The following is a 24,186-nucleotide window of genomic DNA, read 5'->3' on the forward strand; positions in this document are numbered from 1 at the left end:
CAGATTTCTCAATATCTTGAATAACCCAATGAGACCAAGCGGTGTAAAACCTCATATTAGAGTGAGATCTTTTCCCCGGAACCTAAAAATCTCAGGAAAACATCTGCTTAGTCCACTCCGTGATGACAGAATCGATGGTGGATGATCAGGTCCTGAATCTTCCTCTGGCCTCTCTTCCCACCCTGGCAACGTCTAGCAAGGGAGGGGAATTACTTAAAGACACAGGCTCTAATTTACTTGCGTGACACGTGAGGTGGCAGTTATGCTCCTAATTAGAACCACGGCATTTGGAGAGAAGGGACCAGATGACCAACACATGCTTACGCAAGGAGCAAAGGAAGTTCCTGATCCCGCTAGTGGCCTCACTCAAGGAGGGGGTTCTCACCATAGAGGGAAAAGTGCACGTCCCTTTCTTAGACAGCGAGACACTGTTGAACACCGGAGACTGGTGAATGACATCGTAGAAGCCAGGACCCGGGATATTATCCTGAAAGGGAGGGAACGTGGTGTCACTGGGATCCACTCATTTCCACTGTGCTCTTCTGCGAGCTTTGCATCCATTACATCCACGCTAAGCCCCAGTGTAATCCTCCAGGATGGCACCACCACTTTCCCGGTGACGGCTCGGCTCTACCATTTCCTAGCCTGCCCAGTCACGGTCTCAGTGACCAAGCGCTGGGGTTGGAATTCCAGCCCAGGTCTGGGACCCCCAAAGCCCTGACTCTCCCTCCACCATGCTGCCCTGCATTCCAGAAGAATGCTATTGTTCTGTCATGGCATTAGAGAAGTGAGCACAGGATGGGCTGCTAAGTATAGCTGATGCGTGAGTCAGCGTGTGCTGATTGGGTCCGCCAAACCCAAGGTGAGGGACCGATGACCGCTGTCACGTTAGTTAACCGCACCCACCTGACTCAGCTTCCTCCTCAGCTTTTCAGAGGAGAAATCAGGGAGCGTTTCTGTTTACAAAGCAAAACGAAACAAAAACAACCTTCCTCCCAAACAAGTCCCTTTCTAATTCTCAAACAAAAGGAGGCAGGCTCACGAGGCTCAAATGCTAAACGGAGGGAGGTATGAGAGAGAGGAATAAACAACCGCTTGATTTCTAAGCTCATTTCTGCTTTTGCAGCTAATTGGACTTTCGGCTCATTTCCCAGGCAAGTTACCGGGGGGAAGTATATGCTGACGGAAGTTGGCCAAGCAAGTGGCATGAAATGAAAAGGATGTTCCGTTGTCTTGAGAGTTTACCGGGTGCCTACTCGATGCCACAAGCTTTTCAAAGGTTGCTTCATTTAATCCTCTGACAAGGAAGGGGCTACTGTCCCCATTTTACAGATGGAGACACCGAGGCACGTGGGGATGCATTTATCCAACACCCCACTGCTACTAAGGTACTCAGGTACCCCACGGCCGTACCTGAATTCAATGCTAAGGGCATGATGAACGCAAACCCTTTGCAGTGGGGTGTTAGCAGGCCCATTTTAAGGAAAGGAAGGCCCAGAGGCACTGGGTCCACATTTAGTAAATGGTGAAGCCCAGATTTAAATCCGGGCAGCCTGACTGCAGACTTGCTGTCCCCAACCTCTGTCACCCAGGCTCGTTGTCTCCACCGTCCCTGCCACTCTCCTCGGGGCAGAAAGAAAGCTTAAGGGGCCACCAGGGCTTTCCAGGACTTTCCAGTCTGGCCTGAGCAGTGTGTGATTAAGGTTTAATATTTGGGATAGGGCCATCAGTCAGTGAGATTAATAGGTTCTTCTGTGCTGAATTTTAAACGCAGGGAATCCTTTGAGCCTCGCTTAAAGCAGGTGGGTGAAGGGGCACTGATTCCCACTTTGTAGGTGATGGTGATCTTGGGTGCAGAGTGGGGGCTGATCACCAGGGAGAATGGGGCAGGCCATGAGACGTGCAGCAGAATCAGGTGCACCAGCGCCCCAGGCCGAGTCCTGCACGTGGGAGAAGATTCGAGGAGCTACCGAAAACAAGGAAGAGATTTTTCTAGGGGGCTGTTTGTAGGGCTAGCATTTATTTGTTGAGTGGCCACTCACTGTGTGCCAGGCACTGTTCTGAGCACTTTATTCTTTTTTTTTTAAGTGTATGAGACAGAGTGAGAGAGAGAGAGAGAGAGAGAGAGAGAGAGAGAGCAAGTGGGGGGAGAGAGAGAATCCCAAGCAGGCTCTACACCATGGAGTCCAACAAGGGGATCAATCTCAAGACTGTGACATCATGACCTGAGCAGAAATCAAGAGTCAGACACTTAACCAACTGAGCCACCCAGGCGCCCCTGAGTACTTTATGATTTTTTTTTAAGTAGGCTCCACCGAGCGTGGAACCCAGCGCAGGGTTTGAACTCACGACCCTGAGATCGAGACTCGGATGTTTAACCGCCTGAGTCACCCAGTCACCCGCAGTAACTCATTTAATCCCCATTTTAAAGACAGAAGGACAGGACCAAAAGAGATAAGGCCCAAGGTCACATGGCTAGTAACTCTCAGAGCCTGAATTTGAACCCAGGGGGTCTTAGTACAAAGTCAACTCTTTTTTTATAGATTGAGGGATAACTGACACATAACATTCTATTAGTTTCATGTATACGGTGTAATGATTCAATATTTTTATACATTGGACAGTGATCACCCGGTAAGTCCAATAAACACCTGTCACCATACAGTTACAGGATTTTTTTCCTGTGATCAGAGCTTTTAAGATCTCCTCTCTTAGCAACTTCCCAATATGCAATACAGTGTTATTAACGGGAGTTGCCATGCCGTATGATACGTCCCCGTGACTTTTTTATTTTGTGATTGGAATTTTGTGCCTTTTCATTCCCTTCACCCATTTTGCCCATCTCCACCAAACATACAGAATCCACTGCTCTTTTTTTTTCTTAATTTTTTTAACGTTTATTTTTGAGACAGAGGGAGACAGAGCGCGAGTGGGGGAGGGGCAGAGAGAGAGGGAGACACAGAATCTGAAACAGGCTCCAGGCTCTGAGCCATCAGCACAGAGCCCGATGCGGGGCTCGAACCCATGGACCGCGAGATCGTGACCTGAGCCGAAGTCGGATGCTCGACCGACGGAGCCACCCAGGTGCCCCCAGAATCCACTACTCTTAAGCATTAAACCAAACTAATGTTCAAATGAGAAGGTGTAGGATAGAAGAAAAACAAAAATCCCCCTGCGTTTTGAATCCGCAAATTCCGTCTCGGTGCTGCTACACCCGCCAAGTGACTTTTAGCAAATCGCCTCTCTGGGCCTCAGTTTCCTTATTTGCAAATCAGAGACATGGGGCCACATGCCTTTCTTTGGGTGCCTCTTAGCTTGGAGAGTCCCTAAGTCCAGGGAAAGCTGAAGCAGGACACGTACTCGCGACTCTTCCAGGTTTAAACTGTGAACGAGGAAGACGCACACCCCTCGCCCCTAGTTTACCGCCACGCTCGACGCCCGCCATCAGTTTCCCACCAATTTTCTGGGCACCTACGTGTCTGAGGAGCTAGAGTTGCCCGATAAAAGCTACTCCGTCCCACCCTGCCCAGGTGAGTTTGAATTTCAGATAACTACAAACGATCTTAGTGTAAGTACGTCCCCCGCAGTTTGCAGGGACATATTGATACTAAAATAGTTGTTCGCCATTGATCTGAAATTCTACATTAACTAGAAACCCTGCGTTTTCCTTTGCTCGATCTCGCAACCCCACTGGACCTAGCTCATGCTTTCATTCTGCTGTGTTGCAAACTGGTGGGAGGCCAGGCCAAATACGAAGAGGGCTGTCACCTCTTAGCCTGGAGGGACAGAGTGCTGCCTGTTTGCTCTGAAGGAATGTCTGAGAAGAGGTGTCCAGGCAGCAGTCTGCTGGAGCTGACCCATGGCAGCTCCAGAGGGGGACTGTTAGAATGCCAGAGGGTTTGCTAGTGGCCCCGGGTGGGGGTTTTTACACCACAGAAATTGGCAAATGCTATCAATCGGAACTTGCCCCCTTCGCGGAGGGGACAGCTGGTCTACCAGCCCACCGCTACCTTCTCATGACACCCAGCTAGGTTTCTAAGCTCCGCGGAGGGAAATGTCCAAATGCAGAGCCTTCAGGCCCTCTCCGGCGACTGCTAGAAGTGGTGAATGGCTCTCTGGGAGGGCAATAAAAAGTCAGACCTTTCACCTCTGGGATGACAGTTCACATGACTAACCTTTCGTGGCTTCGGTGAGTTGAGGCCTCTCAGAGCAGATCCCAGAAATAAGAATCCAGACTGCAACTGGGGTGAACTTAGCCGCCTTGGTTTCTGGGCCAAGACCACCCCCAGAGGGCAAAAATAAGCAAAGCAAAAATGGGTGTGGGGAGGGAGAAGGGAAGAGAACTATCGATCTCAGCCCTACCAACTGCCTATCGAGCACTGAGAGAACTATGCGGATGTCATACCTGTGGTCTCCCCGGCCCGGCCCAAAGTGTGAGGATTAAATGAGTCAATACACGCAGAGGGGTGAGAGCCGGTGCGTGGCCACTCTCGTCCTCGTTCCTACCTCTGCATTGCCCACGCCAGCCGCAATGGAGCCGAACCTTCCCGTGGAGGTTAAAGACCTGGAGAGTGGGATTAAGCAAGAGAGGACTGGCTCATGTGCTCCCATCCCTCCACCCAACACACACCTGGGTGACGTTTGGCTGAAACGCACTTTGAGAGCCCTTCTGAAGGATTAAAGTCCCGGAAGGCAGCCTGTGCGGGTGCCAAGGGTGGGACAAAGATCTCCACTCGCTTGACCCTGGGATAGGGTAGGGAGGTCATGGGGAGCAGGGCACAGACCTCCTCACCCCAGACATGTCCATGGGTTATAGGAAGCTTGGAGTCCCACAGCTTGCAGCCAGCTACGCAGCCTGAGCTTTCGAGTCCTGATTTCATAAATTCTGTCCGATTAATACTTTCAAATCAACGGTTCGTCAAACTGCTTCTTGGCCTACAAAACATAGTCTCTGTTGGATCATTGGCTAAAGGCCACACTAGAGCTGCCTTTAGACTCTGCAAAGATGTCCCACCCTGATTTGGTCTATCTTGGGGAAGCGAGCTGGTGTTTCATTCATGCACAAGAGGAATGAAAACTGGGGACCTGCTGAGGGGCTTAAAAGGATCTAATGGGGGGGGGGGCGCCTGGGTGGCTCAGTCAGTTGAGCCTCCGACTCTTGGTTTCAGCTCAGGTCATGATCTCGCGGTTCGTGAGTTCGAGCCCAGCATCAGGCTCCGTGCTGTCAGCGGATGGGATTCAGCTTGGGATTCTCTCTCTCCTTCTTTTTCTGTCCCTCCCTTGCTCGTGCTCTCTCTCTCTCTCTCAAAATAAACAAACTTAAAAAAAAAAAAAGTATCTAACAGGAGGAGGACGTGCCTGAGGTAGAACCAGAATCCTGTGCTGTGGTTAAGCCCCCGGCAAAATCACACAGGGATGTTAGGCTCCTGGGGAAACAATTTTTCACCACAAATGCCTCTGGTCTTCAGATCTCAGGACAACGTGTCCAACGACCCTACTGACTTCATCGAAGCAAGAAAGCTTTTACTCGGGTTGATGTGCCCAGAGTGAAGAGGACAGCACCGCCTGGACGGCGGGAGAGTCGGCCTCTGTCTCCGGGGCGCGGCACCGGCCCTCAGGCCCCTCATCTGTGGGGGCGTCAAGATCTGTGGTTTTCTGGCCACATGCCAGGCGTCCACAGGGAGCCAGGGAAGCTGGCAGCAGCTTGGAGGAGCAGTCTGCCCGTACCTGGCCCACCAGTGGGCTTCAGGACGAGACACTGTCACAGGAAGGGCTGTTCTGCTGAGCCCGGGGTTCAAGGTCACAGAAGCTCTTTCTGGTTCAAACTGTCTCTGACTCTGAGATTTGTCCCTTGGAAGATGCCTTCTTCCTTTCTGCTCTCTCTCCCTCCCTACCCCTGCCCCCCCCCCCCACATATGTTTCTGTCTGGCACCAAAGTTTCCACACCTCTGATCACAGCTGCAAAGGGAGAGAGGCCGCGAGCGTACTTCATGCAAGAAAATAGTTTTGTTCAGAATGGGGGAGGATGGCAGAATGAAGGGACCCTGGAAGCTCTGGGGGAGCAACCAGGAAAGGGGATGAGGTCTCTTGAGGAGATTGTTTATCTTTGCGGGGGGGGGGGGGGGGGGGCGTGGCAGGAGGGGCAGAGAGAGAATCCCAAGCAGGCTCCGTGCTCAGTGTGGAGCCTGACACGGGGCTCGAACTCACTACCGTGAGATCACCACCTGAGCTGAAATCAAGAGTTGGATGTTGGGGCGCCTGGGTGGCTCAGTCGGTTAAGCGGCCGGCTTCGGCTCAGGTCATGATCTCGCAGTCTGTGGGTTCGAGTCCCACGTCGGGCTCTGTGCTGACAGCTCAGAGCCTGGAGGCTGCTTCAGATTCTGTCTCTGACTCTCTCTCTCTCTCTCTCTGCCCCTGCCCCGCTTGCACTCTGTTTCTGTCTCTCAAAAAATAAATAAACGTTAAAAAAATTAAAAGAAAAAATAAGAAGACTACTGTGGACCAGGGCTTGTGCTAAGGTGCAAGGAAGGACACAGCACGATCTCTTAGCAGTTCACACACTCTAGGAATGGGATGGAGGGGCCGCAGCAAAACAGTGCAAAATGGACGGGGTGTGTTCCGTGACTCAGCAAGGGATGCATAGACTGGAGTTGGGCTCATTCATTCCATGCACTTTTGAGGGGTGTTGGGGTCAGGAAAGGACAGCGATGACCCCAGGAGTTTCCGGACAGGTGAAGGTGAGACGGGCACACCCCCTACCATCAGGTGAAGCAGAAGGTGGACAGGGGCACAAGAGTGGCTGTCCAGAGCTCAGAGGAGGGTGTCCCTGCTTCCATCCCGGGGTGACATGGGAAGCAGCGTCTGGGAACCAGGAGCTGCCACCTGCATACATCCTTGCCCCGCCTGACCCTGGCCGTGCAAGTTACTCACCCCTCTTTGTGTCTCAGGGTCATTATCTGAAAAGCAGAGATAACGATGAGACTCAGCTCACAGGGTGATTATGGGAACTAAACGGGCAAATAAATGCAAAAGTCTTCGAGGGGTGCCTGCCGTGCGGTCAGTGCCAGCCAAGTGTCTGTTATGTCCGGGAACATATTTTTTTATTTTATTTTTGGGACAGAGAGAGACAGAGCATGAACGGGGGAGGGTCAGAGAGAGAGGGAGACACAGAATCGGAAACAGGCTCCAGGCTCCGAGCCATCAGCCCAGAGCCTGACGCGGGGCTCGAACTCACGGACCGCGAGATCGTGACCTGGCTGAAGTCGGACGCTTAACCGACTGCGCCACCCAGGCGCCCCCGGGAACATATACTGCAGACCCCGTGGGGAGGCGTGCCGCTGACCCTACTGTGGTTCAGACGTGCAGCCGAGCGCGCACTTGGGGTAATTATCCCCTTGGACACGGTGGCCCCTGCGAACTGAACTTCCTTTCGTTTAAATATCCCTGACATGTGGGGCGCCTGGGTGGCTCAGCCGGTTGAGCATCTGACTCTTGATTTCGGCTCAGGTCATGATCCCGGGGTTGTGGGATCGAGCCCTGTGTGGGGCTCTGCACTGAGTGTGGAGCCTGGTTGACCTTCTCTTTCTCTCCCTTTGCCCCTCTCCCCAGGTTGCTCGCTCACTCTCTTTCTAACTGAATGAATGAATGAATGAATAAATAAATAAATAAATAACTCGACATGTAAAACATCCCTGATCCAGTGCCTCATCAAGTTAATCAATGAAATGATATTAGCTTTCTACAATTTCACACAAACTAAATACAGGCCTGCTTTCCAACTGGGACGGTGGATTTACTGTCAGGCTCTCTATCAAATTAGCATGTATGTTTAAATTGAGCCCTTCTAGAGGATACAGTATACGCATGCTACTGACATTCATTGATTTGAGCCTAGAAGGGATAAGCTGGCTTTAGAATCATGGGCCTAGCAATTATAGCGTCCTTGCTTTTTTTTTTTTTTTTTTTAATTTTTTAACGTTTATTTATTTTTGACAGAGAGAGACAGGGCATGAGCGGGGGAGGGGCAGAGAGAGAGGGAGACACAGAATGCGAAGCAGGCTCCAGGCTCTGAGCTGTCGGCACAGAGCCCGACGCAGGGCTCGAACTCACGGACCGCGAGATCGTGACCTGAGCCAAAGTCGGACGCTCCACCGACTGAGCCACCCAGGCGCCCCACCTCCTTGCTTTTAAGATGATGCAAAGATATTATTAGTGTTACACAGCCTGGAAGGCAGTGACCACCGTCCAGAGGGAAATAGAGACAGAAACAGGGAGGTGGAGGAAGAAAATGTCCATCAGCCTCCCGGGCTACGTTCTGCCCCAGGTTAGGCATGTCTTTTCATGCACACGGAGTCACCAGCACATTTGTAAATAATTGTAAAAATGTGCAGGGAAGCAGACTTCATTTCTAGCAGCCTAAATTGCAGTCCCGACACCAAGCCCCGTGAAGGATTGATTACAGGGCATATGAGTTTCCCCACAAAGTTAGACGGACAAGGTGAGTGCACATTTCACAAGGCACTGATTCTCTGTGTCAAAGACGGGCTAAATGGGTCACAGAACTAATGTGAGGATACAACCAAGTTATGAGATCAGGCTCAGGGTATGGATGACTCATGTCCTAAGAAGGGTGGTGAACATCAGAGTTTTAAAATCTGTTTTTAATTTGTATTGCCTCACGAAATTATTGGGTGATGTTACACAAGATCTTTCACTTCTCAGTGTCCATTGCCCTCAAGAGGAATGAGAATAATGAGCATGGAACAAGAAAATTTTTTTTTCCAGTTTTTATAGCTTGAAGAAGCTAAAAGATTATATAGTCCAAATTGTTTGTGTTTCAGATGAGGAACCCGAAGCCCAGAGAAGTCAAGTGACTTGTCTAAAGGCACACAGCCTCTTAACAGGGCAGAACACAGGGAACCTGATTTACGGATCCCGTCCGTGCTCTTGCCACAGAATTGCGTACTTTTTTACAGAAGGCTTTCAAATACCTAGATGAAAGTTCCCACGTTGTCAAACCAACGTGACTACATCTGAAAAGTATGAATCAAATTTCTGAGCGATTTCTTTCCGTATCTGATGCTGCTTACAGCTTTGGCTGGTTGCCCCCCTTGGTTCCTTGAGCAGAAACGTTTCTGAAAAGCAGTGGTTGGAATGCTAAGTCGAAATGCCGGCCTCTTCAGTTTCGGGAAGCGAGTCTGGAGAACCGGATCACATAGAAGGGCGCCTACACTCATTGCCTGACATCCTTCCCTACCTTGTGCCGCGGCTGTTCTGGCGAAGGCCTTTTCAGAAACATACCTGCTGACTTTCATAAATCAAATGCATGGCTCTGGAGGCCGCAAGAGGTGTGGTAGTGTGTGGAAACAACATGAGGCTTTGGAGTGAGCTAGACCTGGGTTTGAGGTCTAATTCTTTCCAGGTTGATTCAGCAAATATTTATGTAGGGCCTCTTATGTGCCGAGCCCTGTGCTGAATGACCTTGGGTGGGTCATTTAACTCCCCTAAGCCTCGATTTCCTCTCCTGTTAAATTAAGACAATGAACCCTTCCTTTTAGCATTGTTCTGAGGATTAGGGACATGGTCTAAAAATGATTTCACACCTAGAAGGGACCAGTAAAATGGTGGCTGCTACTATTTTTATTGGAGGCTGGACTGCAAGTATTCTAGAGATGGGCAACATATTATTACTGTCTTGACAAACAGGACCCCAAACAGAAGGTACAGAGACCGGTGGACAGTTAAAACACAGACACAGAAACTAGAGGGAGAAGAGAGAAAAGTCCTGAGCAAATATCTTCTTTATCATCTCTGAGGTAAACCTTCAAGTAATTAAAAATGTGTGTGTGTGTGTGTGTGTGCACGCACATGCGAGCCTATACACACACCCTATATTCTTTATTATTTGCTTTCTTAGAATCCTAAAATGTTAGAAGTGAAAGGAATTTAAACGTCCTCTCATTCAGCGTTCTTGTTTACAAAGGAGGAACAGGCTGAGGGGCAAAGGGGCCTGATGAGGCCCCCCACGTGGCCAAAGGTAACTGAGATGTTGACTCCTTCAAAAGAATGTTATTCTACAGATCTTGGTTAAATGAGTAAAGGAATGAAGATTTTAAAGACTAAGGATGTCTGTGAGGTGCTTCGGCCCCCTGCTGGTGAGAGAGGAGACCGTCAGACCCTTGAACCTTTAGCTAATGCAATCCCAAGCTACTTGAGGACCCACGAGGAGCCCGGGGAGCCATGCAGAATCTTCCAGATGGAGGAAAAGAGACACAAATATGTGGAGAAACGGGGCGGGAGGGGATACAGCAACAGAAACAACACACTGTTAAAGGAAGTTTGAAAAAAGGGGGGGGCCTTTATCACAAAGGTGGTTTTAAGTTTATTCGACCCTTTTATTTCTCCTTTTATGTTATTTGAAGAAAGGTTTGTTATTTCCTCTCCTGTCACAAAGAGTGAACGGGACCAGAGGGAGAGAAAAGGATTTTTACCTTTTACTTCATATACCTGGGATTCTTGAATTTTATACTTTTATAATAAATTTTAAAATACATTTCTTCTTGGGAACGCAAGCTGGTGCAGCCACTCTGGAAGAGACTATGGAGGTTCCTCAAAAAACTAAAAATAGAACTACCCTACGACCCAGCAATTGCACTACTAGGCATTTATCCACGGGATACGGGTGTGCTGTTTCAAAGGGACACATGCACCCCCATGTTTATAGCCGCACTATCAACAATAGCCAAAGTATGGAAAGAGCCCAAATGTCCATCGATGGATGAATGGATAAAGAAGATGTGGGATATATAGACAATGGAGTATTATTCGGCAACAAAAAAGAATGAAATCTTGCCATTTGCAACTACATGGATGGAACTGGAGGGTATTATGCTAAGTGAAATTAGTCAGAGAAAGACAAAAATCATAGGACTTCACTCATATGAGGGCTTTAAGAGCCAAAACAGATGAACATAAGGGAAGGGAAACAAAAATAATGTAAAAACAGGGAGGGGGACAAAACAGAAGAGACTTTTAAATATAGAGAACAAACAGAGGGTTGCTGGAGGGGTTGTGGGAGGGGGGATGGGCTAAATGGCTAAGGGGCACTAAGGAATCTACTCCTGAAATCACTGTTGCACTATGTGCTAACTAATTTGGATGTAAATAAAAATAAATAAATAAATAAAACAAGTTAAAAAAAATAAATAATGAAAATAAAATAAAATACATTTCTTCTTTAAAAAAATGTTTGGGGTACAATATGGCACCATGAGTCCAGACGCCATCGTTCTCTCTGAAGCTAATAACTTTCCAACTCGTTCTTAACCTTCTGGCACACTGGGAGATAGGCTATTGGCTCCTTGGGTGACACTGCCCTCTATTGGTCATAGGGACAACTGCACCAGCCTGGCTCACACACACCCGTCCTGAGGCTCAAACCCAGATTAAATGCAGAGTTTCTAAGACGATGTTATTACCTTTTTATAATAAAATCTTTTGGCTTGACTATTGAATCCCTTTTTTTCTGATTCTGGAATTGTTGAAGTCTGGTTCTTAAAAGGAATGGAGGAGGATGGTGCTGGATGTGCAGCAGTAAAACCTGAACAACAAAAGCGAAGTAAAAATTAGCAAGAAGAATTGACAAAGGCAGAAAACGAAGAGCATTTTAAAGTGTTATTTTATTTTCAATATTTTCACTTTTATTTTTTTAGAGAGCTACAGAGAGAGAGCACGCGAGCAAGGGAGGGGGACAGAGGGAGGGAGAGGGTCTCGAGCGGGCTCCATGCTCAGCAAGGAGCCTGACGCTGGGCTCGATCCCATGACCCTGGGATCATGCATGACCTGAGCCTAAATCACGAATGGGACGCTCAACTGACTGAGCCACCCAGGTGCCCCGAGATTTTATTTTCTTTCTTTATTTTTTAAATGTTTATTTTTGAGAGAGAGCACAAGCAGGGGAGGGACGGGCGGGGTGTGGGGGGACAGAGGATGTGAAGTAGGCTCTGTGCCTACCAGCAGCAAGCCTGGTGCGGGGCTCGAACTCACGAACCGTGAGATCATGACCTGAGCTGAAGTTGGAGGCTCAACCCTCTGAGCCGTCCCGGTGCCCAACACCGCCCCCCCCCACCCCAAGATTTTATTTTTAGGTAATCTCCACCCTCAATGTGGGGCTCAGGCTCACAACCCTGAGATCAACAGTCTCATCCTCCACCAACTGAGCCAGCCAGGCACTCCTTAAAGTTTTGTTTTATTTTATTTTTTAATTTTTTTTAACATTTATTTTTGAGACAGAGAGAGACAGAGCATGAACAGGGGAGGGTCAGAGAGAGAGGGAGACACAGAATCTGAAACAGGCTCCAGGCTCTGAGCGGTCAGCACAGAGCCCGACGTGGGGCTCGAACCCATGGACCGCGAGATCATGACCTGAGCCGAAGTCGGACGCTTAACCGACTGAGCCACCCAGGCGCCCCCTTAAAGTTTTATTTTAAATGGAATAGGAGAGAAACTTGCCTTTTGATAGGAGGTAAACATGAAACTTTTTTTTTTTTTTTTTTAATATTCTCTTTACTTTTTTTCCCTCTTGGTAATCTGGCATTTCCCCACCCCGGGGCAACTAAACTAGTGAGATTTGGTCACATTGCTGAAGCATCATTTATAGAAAATCAACTTAAAATTGTGGATGTCCGGGTTGTGACATACAAATGATACACAAATTCCCCGCTCTCCTCCGCCCGGCCCCACATGTGGGAGAATGTCTCACATGAGAGACAACTGTTAAGGCTCCACGAGGGGCATCTCTCTGCACGGCAGACCAATTCCAAACTCCAACCTGTGAGGGTGATAGAATCTGACTCCGTTTTCGACGTGGGGCTGACTGCTCACAGCTTGTAAGCCTCAGCCCCCGGCTTCCCCTTCTGAGCCACATTGGGTAAACTGAGGAGAAGGCCTGGAGGCTCTCCCCTTTGGTGCCGGCCAGAAGTTCAAACCATACCAGCCCTTGCCCTCACTCCAGCCCTACCAACTAACCACAACAAAACCCCAAACGTGTCTCTCTCCTCTGGTTCTCTCGAGCCGTTTTGGGGCCAGATTAGGAAGCCGACCCTGCTCTCCCCAGAAAACCTCACGATGTGAGGAATACCCCTCTTCGTGTCCCCTTGGTGCGGCATCACCAATCTTGACTTTCAAGCCAAATTTTGGATGCGGGTCCACCCTGACTCTGCAGGATGCGCACAACATATCTGAACATCCGAGTCCGAACCCTCGTAGAGGAAATGTGTGCCAGAGTCGGAAAAAGCCAGGAGACGAAGGGACGAGGGACGCGTTAAGAGTGGGGGGTACGGTTGCACAGGAGCTGGCTTTAAGGCCCGTTTCTTAGTCTCCAAATTTTTGAAAACACAAAACTGCCTTTCAGACTCAGACACCCAATGCCAAGAGGGACCCCTCAGGAGGTGCTGTGACAGATGAGGAAACTGAGGCTTAGACAGATGAAGTCACTCGCCCTTAAGTGAAACACCCGGCTGGGGTTTTAACACAGTTGGTCTAATGAGCCGAGGCTCTTAAGGTCCAAGCTGCACCTCCTCGTTCTGAGTCTGGCCCATAGTCAGCTCCCCACACACCAGTGGGTGGAATAATGGGGGCGATCTAGCCCAATGTGCTCGGCTTGAGGGTGAAGCAAATAAAAGAAGCAGAAGAAATGTCTGGTTAGAAAACATTTGAGAGAGAAATCTACGATGTATTTATGATTTTCTTCCCTTCTCTCCCCACCCCCATTTAGCAGGTGGATGGCTATGTAATTTTCTTTTAGCGAACTAGACAGCAAATCAGAAAACAGCAGACACAAGGCTTCCTAGCTTTTGTTTCTAAAAGTCCATGGAGCGATTTAAAGAGTTTGCAGAGAAGGCAGCAAAGAAAGGGGGATTCTTTTCTTTCTTTCTTTCTTTCTTTCTTTCTTTCTTTCTTTCTTTCTTTCTTTCTTTCTTTCAGGCAAAAGGAAGGACATTTCCCCCAGGGGAAGGAAAAAACCTTCCTGACTAAAAAAAAAGATCACTTTCAGGGTGCCCGGGTGGCTCAGTCGGTTAACTGTTGACTTTGGATTTTGGCTCAGGTCATGATCTCACGGTTCATGGGATCAAGCCCCACAGCGGGCTCTGTGCTGACAAGCACGGAGCCTGCTTGGGATTCTCTCTCCCTCTCTCCGCCCCTCCCCACACCCTCAAAATAAGTAAACAAACGTTAAAAAATAAAATTAAAAGATCACTTTCACTTCTGGCTGTGGTAGAACCTCCTGCATGAAAACAACCCTCTTGAGAAGAACCAGAAAAATAAGATTTTTATTTTTTTTATTTTTATTTATTTATTTTGGAGAGAGAGAGAGAGGGAGGAAGAACAAATGGGGGAAGGGCAGAGAGAAAGAGGGGACAGAGGATTTGAAGCAGGTTCCGTGGGGACAGCACAGAGCCTGAGGTGGGACTCGAACCCACAAACCGCGAAATCATGATTTGAGCCAAAGGCAGCTGCTTAACTGACTGAGCCGTCTAGGTGCCCCAAAAAATAAAGTTTTTTAAAAAACACTCTGGATAATTTGACCTTCCATTTCCAACCAAAATGGGGCTGGCTTTGCCCTCTGAGCTAGGGAAACAAAAGTTAAACATGGACAAAATATATCAAACGATGGTTTTCAAGACACCGGACACGAAGCAACAAAGGATGGGGCTGCCCCGAGAAATGGGAAGCAAATGAGAGAGCAGTGGGATTGCCCCTAGCTTACTGCCTGGAGAACTTTCCAGGCCACAGCACAGGATGGAGGAATCCAGGGAGAGCCTGGCTGCCTTCTTGAGTTGAGGAAATGAATCCGAAAGCCCAGAAAGACCAGGTGGCTAGAGCTGACAGAGCAGAGAATCCAAGAAGAGAGCTCCCCAGATAAAGAACTCTGGAACCCAGCACTGGGTTTCCCCTCAGGTACCTTTCTAAGTATTGCTCAGGATACACATGCGAGAAAACTACCCAAGGCTGGGGAAAGAATCAGCCGAAAGATGAATACCTGAACAGCAGTACAGGAATAGCTTACACCAAACCAGGAGACCCTCCTGTTCCCACACATCAGAGGGAAAAGATTTATAATATGGAGGACATAGAGTATGCAGAGTTTTGCCTCCGAAATAGAGCAAAATTACCCCTAGGCTTAAGGTGGCTCGGGTCCCAGCTAACACTCAACAGCAAGACTTGAAAAACTCCAACTGTTTCCAAGTAATTTAACTGTATCCCAGAACAAAGCATAAGAATTTACAGGACTGGAAAAGGATCCAGCACCCAACAGGTACCATGAAAAATATATAGTGTTCAGTTAAGAATTAATAGGCATGTAAAGAAAAAAAAAATGCAATTCATCATGAGAAGATATACAATCAATCAAAACCAAAATTTAATTTATAAAAACAGGCAGCAGATCAGATTTGGCCAAGGGCCAAAGTTTGCCAACCCTTGCTCTAAAGCAGCCACTAAGAAAACACGGTAAAGAGTTATTCCTTTTTTTTTTTTTTAAGATTTTATTTTTATTTAAAAAAATTTTTTTTAATGTTTATTTATTTTTGAGAAAGAGAGAGACAGAGCATGAGCAGGGGAGGAGCAGAGAGAGGGAGACACAGAATCCGAAGCAGGCTCCAGGCTCTGAGCTGTCCGCACAGAGCCCGGTGTGGGGCTCAAACTCACAAACTGCGAGATCATGACCTGAGCCAAAGCCAGAGGCTTAACTGACTGAGCCACCCAGGCGCCCCAAAAGATTTTATTTTTAAAGTAATCTCTACTCCAATTCAGGGCTCAAACTCAAAACCCAGAGGTCAAGAGTCATATGCTCCACCAAATGAGCCAGCCAGGTGCCCCAAGAGTTATTCCTAATAAGCCAACAAAGGAGATAAAATAGAAACAAAAATATACTCAATGCAGAAGATGACAGAAAAAGTAAATAAGGCATAGATACGACAAATACCAAGCAAATCACAAGATGGTAAACTTAAACCCACACACCAATGTTCACATTAAATTTCAATAGTCTAAATAGTCCAGTCAAAAGACAGAGCTGCTCGACTTGGATAAGAAAGACCTAACTATATGCTGCCTGCAAGAAATATACTTTAAAGGTAATCCCAGAAATAGGTTAAAAATAAAAGAATGGGAAAAGATACACTATGCTAACATTAAAAACAATGCTAGATATTAGTATCAGACAAAGCAGATTTCAGAGAAAAAATATTCCCTGCAATAAAGAGGGTCATTTCATAACCATATAGAGGTCAATTCCTTAAGAGAACATTACAAGCCTAAATACCAATATATCTGATAACAAGAAACTCAAAATACACGAAGCAAAAGCTCATAGTACTGTAAGAAGAAATAGAATATTCCACAATTACAGTTAGATTTAAAAGTTCCTCCCTCTGTACCCCAATGTTTATAGCAGCACTTTCAACAATAGCCAAATTATGGAAAGAGCCTAAATGTCCATCAACTGATGAGTGGATAAAGAAGTTGTGGTTCATATACACAATGGAGTACTATGTGGCAATGAGAAAGAATGAAATATGGCCCTTTGTAGCAACGTGGATGGAACTGGAGAGTGTGATGCTAAGTGAAATAAGTCATACAGAGAAAGACAGATACCATATGTTTTCACTCTTATGTGGATCCTGAGAAACTTAACAGAAGACCATGGGGGAGGGGAAGGGGGAAAAAAAGTTAGAGAGGCAAACCATAAGAGATTCTTAAAAACTGAGAATAAGCTGAAGGTTGATGGGGGGTGGGAGGGAAGGGAAAGTGGGGGATGGGCACTGAGGGCACCTGTTGGGATGAGCACTGGGTGTTGTATGGAAACCAATTTGACAACAAATTTCATATGTAAAAAAAAAAGTTCCTCCCTCACTAATTTAAACAAGTAGATAGAATATCAGTAAAGATATATAAGACTTGGGGGCGTCTGGCAGGGTCAGTTGGTAGAGCATGGGACTCTTGATCTTGGGGTTGTGAGTTCAAGCTGCATGTCGGATATAGATATTACTTAAAAATAAAATCTTAACTATATATACATATTATATATTGTATTTATATATTATATGTATTTATATATATTATATATAAATATATATTTATATATTATATATTTTATATTATATATTATGTATATTTATATATCATATATTATATATTTATATGGATTATATATTTATATAGATTATATACTGATATATAATAAATATATATAAATATATATTTATATAATATATGTTATATAAATATATAAATAATATATAATATATATAAATATATATGACGTGAATAATATTATTATCTAACTTGACCTAACTAGCATTTATAGAACACTGCACCTATCAATTCTATATAATCTATTCCAGAAAATTGAAGAGGAAAAGACATTTCCCAATCTATTCTAGGTGGTCAGCATCACCCTAATATCTAAATGAGACAGTGTCATGGTGGGGTAGGAGGGGAACCACTACAAATCAATAATCCTCATAAACCTACACACAGAAATTGTTAGAAAATTTGGGGGCCCCTGGGTGGCTCAGTCGATGAAGTGTCTGACTTCAGCTCAGGTCATGATCTCACAACTAGTGAGTTCAAGCTCTGTGTCAGGCCTGGAGCCTGCTTAGGATTCTGTGTCTCCCTCTCTCTGCCCCTCACCCACTCATGCTCTGTCTCTCTCTCTCTCTCTCTCTCTCTCTCTCTCTGTCAAAAATAAATAAACATTAAAAAATTTTTTTAAGAAAATTTTTAGTAAATTAAATCCAACAGTGTATAAACAAAGACAATACATCATGACCAAGTGGAGTTTATCTCAGTAATGCAAAGATAGGTTAACATTTGAAAGTCAATGTCATTCACCATACTGACCAACGAAAGAGAAAAACCATATGATCATCTCAGTAGATGCGGAACAGAATCATAGAGTATGTATTCTTTTTTGCCTGTCTTCTTTCATTTAGCGTAATTATTTTGAGATTCATCCATGTTGTTGAAATATCAATGGTTCATTGATTTTATTGCTGAGTAGCATTTCATTATATAGAAATGTGACAATTATCAATACCTTGCGGATGGAAATTTGAGGTGCTGACAGTTTGGGAGTACTACACATAAACTCTTCTCTCCATTCCACTACAAGTCCTCATACAAATGAAAGAGTGGGCATACACTGTCATTTCTCTTGGGTAAATACTCAGGAGTGGAATGGCTGGATAAGATGTTTAACTTTCAAAGAAACTGCCAGGGGCACTTGGGTGGCCCAGTTGGTTGAGCCTCTGACCTCGGCTCAGGTTATGATCTCACGGTTTGGGAGTTCGAGCCCCATATCCAGCTCGCTGCTGTCAGTCCAGAGCCTCTGTTCCCCGCCCCCCCCGCCCCTCCCCTGCTCACGCTCTCTCTCTCAAAAATAAATAAACATTAAAAATAATAAAAATAAACTGCCGAACTCTTTCCCAAAGTTGTGCTTTTGTAAGTCTCCACTACTAATGTATGAGAGTGACTGTGCCTTCACGTCCTCACCAACAATGGGCAATCTTTTTCATTTCTGCCATCCTGTGGGGTGTGTAGTATCTCACTGTGGTCCTTATTTGCATATTTGTAATGACTAATGATGCTGAGCATCTCTTTAGATGCTATTTGCCATCTGCGTATCTTTTTTTGGTGGTTATCTGTTGAGTACATAGAGAAAGCATTTCATAAAATCTAGCATCCTTTTAGGATAAAAAAAGAAAAACAACCTAGCCAACTAGGCCTAGAAGCAAATTTCCTTAATCGGATAAAAGCTATCTATCACAAAAGCCTATAGTAAACGTGATACTGAAAATGAAATATTAAAAGCTTTCTCCTGAGACAGACAATGAAGCCAGGCGACTGCTGTCATAGTTGTCTTCAACACTGTCCTGAAGGACTCTCATCAGCATAAGAGCCAAGAGAAATAAATAAACATGGATCAGAAAGGAAGAAATAAACATGTCATAATCTACAGATGACTAGATTATATGTGGGAAAATTTGAGAAAAATCTATAGATAACCTATAAGGGGTAATCACTGAATTCAGTAAGGTCACTAGAATCAAGGTCAATATACAAAAGTCAATTTGTTTTATTTCTACACCAGGATACAATTAGAAAATGAAATCAAAATATTACCATTTATAACAGTATAAATATCAAATGCCTAAGGGAAACCAAAGCAAAAATGAACTATTGGGATCTCATCAAAATAAAAAGCTGCACAGCGAAGGAAACAATCAGCAAAACTAAAAGGCAACCGATGGAATGGGAGAAGACATTTGCAAACGACATATCAGATAAAGGGTTACTATCCAAAATCTATAAAGAACTTACCAAACTCAACACCCAGAAAAACAAAATAATCCAGTGAAGAAATGGGCCAAAGACATGAATAGACACTTCTCCAAAGAAGACATCCAGATGGCCAACCGACACATGAAAAAATGCTCAACATCACTCATCATCAGGGGAATACAAATCAAAACCGCAATGAGATACCACCTCACCCCTGTCAGAATGGCTAACATGAACAACTCAGGCAACAACAGATGTTGATGAGGATGCGGAGAAAGAGGGTCTCTTTCCCATTGTTGGTGGGAATGCAAACTGGTGCAGCCACTCTGGAAAACAGTATGGAGGTTCCTCAAAACACTAAAAATAGAACTACCCTACGACCCAGCAATTGCACTATTAGGCGTTTATCCACTGGATACAGGTATGCTGTTTTGAAGGGGCGCATGCAACCCCATGATTATAGCAGCACTATCAACAGTAGCCAAAGTATGGAAAGAGCCCAAATGTTCATCCATGGATGAATGGATAAAGAAGATGTGGGATATATAGACAATGGAATATTACTCGGAAATCAAAAAGAATGAAATCTTGCCATTCGCAACTACGTGGATGGAACTAGAGGGTATTATGCTGAGCGAAATTAGTCAGAGAAAGACAAATATCACAGAACTTCACTCCTATGAGGACTTTAAGACACAGAACAGATGAACATAGGGAAGGGAGGCAAAAATAATATAAACAGGGAGGGGGACAAAACATAAGAGACTCTTAAATATGGAGAACAAACAGAAGGTTACTGGAAGGGGTGTGGGAGAGGAGATGGGCTAAATGGGTAAGGGGCATTAAGGAATCTACTCCTGAAATCACTGTTGCACTATATGCTAACTGAGATGTAAATTAAAAAATAAATTAAATAAAAATTAAAAAAAAAAACATCAAATGCCTAGAAGGCATAAAGGAGATACACATGACCTCTACACAGAGAGCCGTGAAATGCTTTAAGATTTTATTTTTAAGTAATATCCACACCCAATGTGGGGCTCAAACTCACAGCCCCACATTCAAGACTCTCATGCTCTACCAGCTGAGCCAGCCAGGTGCCCCTCTGTAAAACATTTTTGAAAAAAATTTAATAAGACTAAAAGAAATGCACATGGATGGGAGAAATCAACATTATAGACATGTAAGTTATCCTTAAATTGATTGTTAGAATCAATACAATCCAAACCAAAATGGCAGTAAGGATTTTTATTCTTAGGACATTAATGAGTTGATTCTAAAATTAATATGGAAATGCAATGGGGCCAAGAGTCACCAAGATAAAATACAAGGATGAAAGATTTATACTACTCCATTAAAGACTTATTATAGGGGCCCCTAGGTGGCTCAGTCGTCTAACCATCTGACTCTTGATTTTGGCTCAGGTCATGATCTCACGGTTTGTGGGAAGGAACCCCACGTGAGGCTCTGTGCATAGAGTCTGCTTGAGATCCTCCCCCCCCCGCCCCTCCCCCACTCATGCTCCTTCTCTCTCTCTCTCTCTTAAAATAAATAAACATTTAGGAAAAAAGACTTGTGTGGGTGCCTGGGTGGCTCAGTCAGTTAAGCTCAGGTCATGATCTCGCAGTCTGTGAGTTTAAGCCCTGCATCGAGCTCCGTGCTGAAAGCTCAGAGCCTGGAGCCTGCTTTGGAGTCTGTGTCTCCCTCTCTCTCTCTTCCCCTCCCCTGCTCATGCTCTCTCAAAAAATGAATAAATGTTAAAAAAAAATTTTAAGAATATATATAAAAGAAAGATGTTATAAAGTTACAATAATTAAGACTGTGTTGAGTAATTGACCAGAATAAAGAATCCAGAAGTAGCCCTGCATATACATGGACACCTGATTTATAGCAAAGATAGAGCAGCAGAGTAGTAGAAAAAGAATGGCCTTTCTTTTTTTTTTTTTTAAGTGTATTTATTCATTTTTGAGAGACAGAGAGAGAGAGAGAGAGAGAGCGTGCACCCGTGTGCAAGCAGGGAAGGAGCAGAGAAAAGAGGGAGAGAATCCCAAGCAGGCTCCGCAGTGCCAGCACAGAGCCAGAGATGGGACTCAAACTCATGAACCGTGGAGAGCATAACCTGAGCCGAAATCAAGAGTCAGAGGCTCAACTGACTGAGCAACCCAGGTACCCCGAGAATGGCCTTTCAATAAATGGTCCTGGTTCACTTGGATATGGATATTGAAAACACCAAACTTGTACATCCACCTCATACCATACACAAAAACAACTCCACTGAATTGTAGGTCTAGACACGAGAAGTAAAATCATACAATTTCTAGAAGAAATTATTTGGGGCTAGGCAAAGATTTCTCAAGTAGGACGGATATACACAGCAACTAAAAAGGAAAGGATTGATAAGTTGGGCTATATTAAAATTAAGAGCGGAAAGGAAAATCACAGACGGAAAGATATTTACTCTACCTGTAGGTGACAAATCGACTCATTTCTAGAATGGTTTAAAGACCTCTTAAAAATAAGAAGAATCCAGGGGCTCCTGGGTGGCTCAGTCGGTTGAGCATCTGACCTTGGCTCCGCATCAGGCTCTGTGTTGACAGCTTGGAGCCTGGAGCCTGTTTGGGATTCTGTGTTTCCCTCTCTCTCTGTCCCTCCCTCACTCCTGCTCTGTCTGTCGGTCTCTCTCCCAAAAATAAATAAACATTAAAAAAAAATTTTTTTTAAGAAGAAAACTCCAATAGAAAACAAATGGGCAAAAAACTTGAACAATCACTCTTCCAAAAAGAATATTCTAAAGGTCAACCAACGTATGAAAAGTTGCTCAATTTCATCAATCAAAGAGCAACGCAAATTAAAACCACTATGTGTGAAAGATGTTGGCGATGACGTAGAGCAATTGGAATTCTCATACGTTGCTCGTAAAGAAATAAAACTGGCAAAACCGCTTTGGAAAAATGGCGATATTGACTAAGCTGATCATAAACACATCTTAGGACCCAGCAATTCTACTCCAAGGTAGAGACAACATATATACACATATGTCCCCAACACAGGTACACGCATAGTTTAAGAATCTTATATTCATAGTAGCCCCAAACTGGAAACGACCCAAATGTCCTTCAATGGTAGAATGGATAAATAAATTGTGGTGTATTCCAACCACGAGAAACTTTATAACAGCGAAAATGAACTCATCACTGATACAGGAAACATGGAGTTCAATCCCTCAAATACGAGTGAGAAAAGCCTGAGAGCAAAAAGTTCACGTTGTATGATTCCAATTTATACAAAGTGCAAAAACAGGCTAAAGTAGTTAATGCCGTTAGAAGTCAGGATAGCTGTAGTGTGTACTTTTGCAGAGATGGGGGAAGGGACAAGATGGGACTTTTGGGTTACTTGTTGCGATTTTATGTCTTAGCCTGAAGAGTGATTCCATACGTGGTGTTTTCATTATGAACATCCATTAAGCTGTATAACTATGACTGGTGTACTTTTTCTGAATATGTATTATGCTTTGAGTTAAAGAAGTATTGAAGAAAAAGAGAGCACAAAGTCAAAGGATGGGAGGAAGAAAGAGAGGTCTGGCTGGGGTTGGAGAGCATCAGGGACTCTAGAAGCCCACCAGGGAGATGGAAATACCCCAAACAACCCAGCAGAAGGGGGGCTTGCATTAATTTTAGGAATATAGAAAGTAAGATCTCTTTATACATCTAAATGTGAGGCCTGAGATTCTTACCAGATACATGGAAATAACAAGTGTGTTGAATAGACTTCCTCCCCCTCCCCCCCTCATCCTTTCTTTTCATAGTTTCTTCCCAGTCACCACATTAGAAAGCAGTGAGGAACCACCCACGCAATCTATCTGATGTCCCTTAAGCCTTGAGGGTATGACCCAGGATTTACTATATTCCTCTAGAATGTGTTCTTATGTGCCAAAAAGAACACATGTCAAGAGCTCTCTTGCCCCTCAAAGACATCTGTGATTAAATTCACAAGACCTTTCTGTACTTTGTTGGCCTTGCTGGAATGTTTTTTGCCAGGCTGTTGGTCTTTGTGTGTCGAGTCGTCCATCTCAGCAAAGTTCTGCGACATGTTCCATTTGTTTGATGAAAAACTCTGCCACATGTTCTTCTAAGCACCTGAAACAGCAAAATACAGCATGTCTAGGGATCATTTCACCTTCTTGTTAACCATGTTGATTGGGTTCTGGTCTATCTGCAGAAGACACCGGGGAATCTTGTGGGCAGAGGCTGAGATTTACCAAGTTCGAGGACCCTAACTCCCAAGCACATCGCACTGCCTGTAACAGGAACTCCGAACGTGTTCACTGTTGACGTTGCTTACAGAGCTACCGAAGGCTTGAACTTTATAACTTTATCCACGCTCAGGTAATTGACATGCAATCTAATTCATCAGTTCTAAGTGTACAGTTCAAAGTTTTGGCAAAGGTTTACAATTGTGTCAAACACATCACAACGAAGACATAAATATACCCGTCATCCCCAAATGTTTCCCGTGTTTCTTTGCCATCAGTTCCCTCCCAACCCTGCATCCGGCAACCACTGCTCTGCTCTCTGTCACAAGAGTTGCCTTTTCTAGAATGTCATATATATGTAATCATGACTATCTTTTTTCACATAGCACAATGCTTTTAAGATTCTTCCATTTGTTGCCTGTACCAGCAAGTTGTTCCAATTGCTACACATTCTGACCACGGTCATCACGAATCAAATACTTGAGAAGAAACTTCTTCCTATTTCTTTTTTTCTTTAATTTTTTTTAATGTTTATTTTGAGAGAGAGAGAGAGAGAGCACAAGCGGGTGAGGGACAGAGAGAGAGGGAGA

General features: G+C 45.0%; 1 protein-coding gene across 11 annotated transcripts in view; it reads right to left on the bottom strand.

The window, feature by feature from the left end:
* The window catches only part of STPG1 (sperm tail PG-rich repeat containing 1), a 54,321-nt gene that overhangs the window by 25,630 nt on the left and 4,505 nt on the right, over positions 1-24,186 (bottom strand). For 8 of the 11 annotated variants that reach the window (XR_006221216.1, XM_007083676.3, XM_007083675.3 and 5 more), the window contains 3 exons: positions 23,340-23,480; positions 11,478-11,599; positions 386-487 (listed from right to left, as the gene is read on the bottom strand). Coding sequence is in view for 10 of the 11 variants with exons in the window: in XM_007083676.3 (XP_007083738.1) it covers positions 386-487; positions 11,478-11,599; positions 23,340-23,466 (351 nt within the window). In the remaining variant the exon portion in view is untranslated. Of the gene's footprint in view, positions 1-385; positions 488-4,506; positions 4,565-4,784; positions 4,823-11,477; positions 11,600-23,339; positions 23,481-24,186 lie in introns of those variants that run through there. The other 3 variants (XM_042996491.1, XM_042996488.1, XM_042996489.1) reach the window with 2 other exon arrangements.

The sequence above is a fragment of the Panthera tigris genome, chromosome C1 (genome assembly GCF_018350195.1).
Source record: "Panthera tigris isolate Pti1 chromosome C1, P.tigris_Pti1_mat1.1, whole genome shotgun sequence".
Lineage (NCBI taxonomy): Eukaryota > Metazoa > Chordata > Mammalia > Carnivora > Felidae > Panthera > Panthera tigris.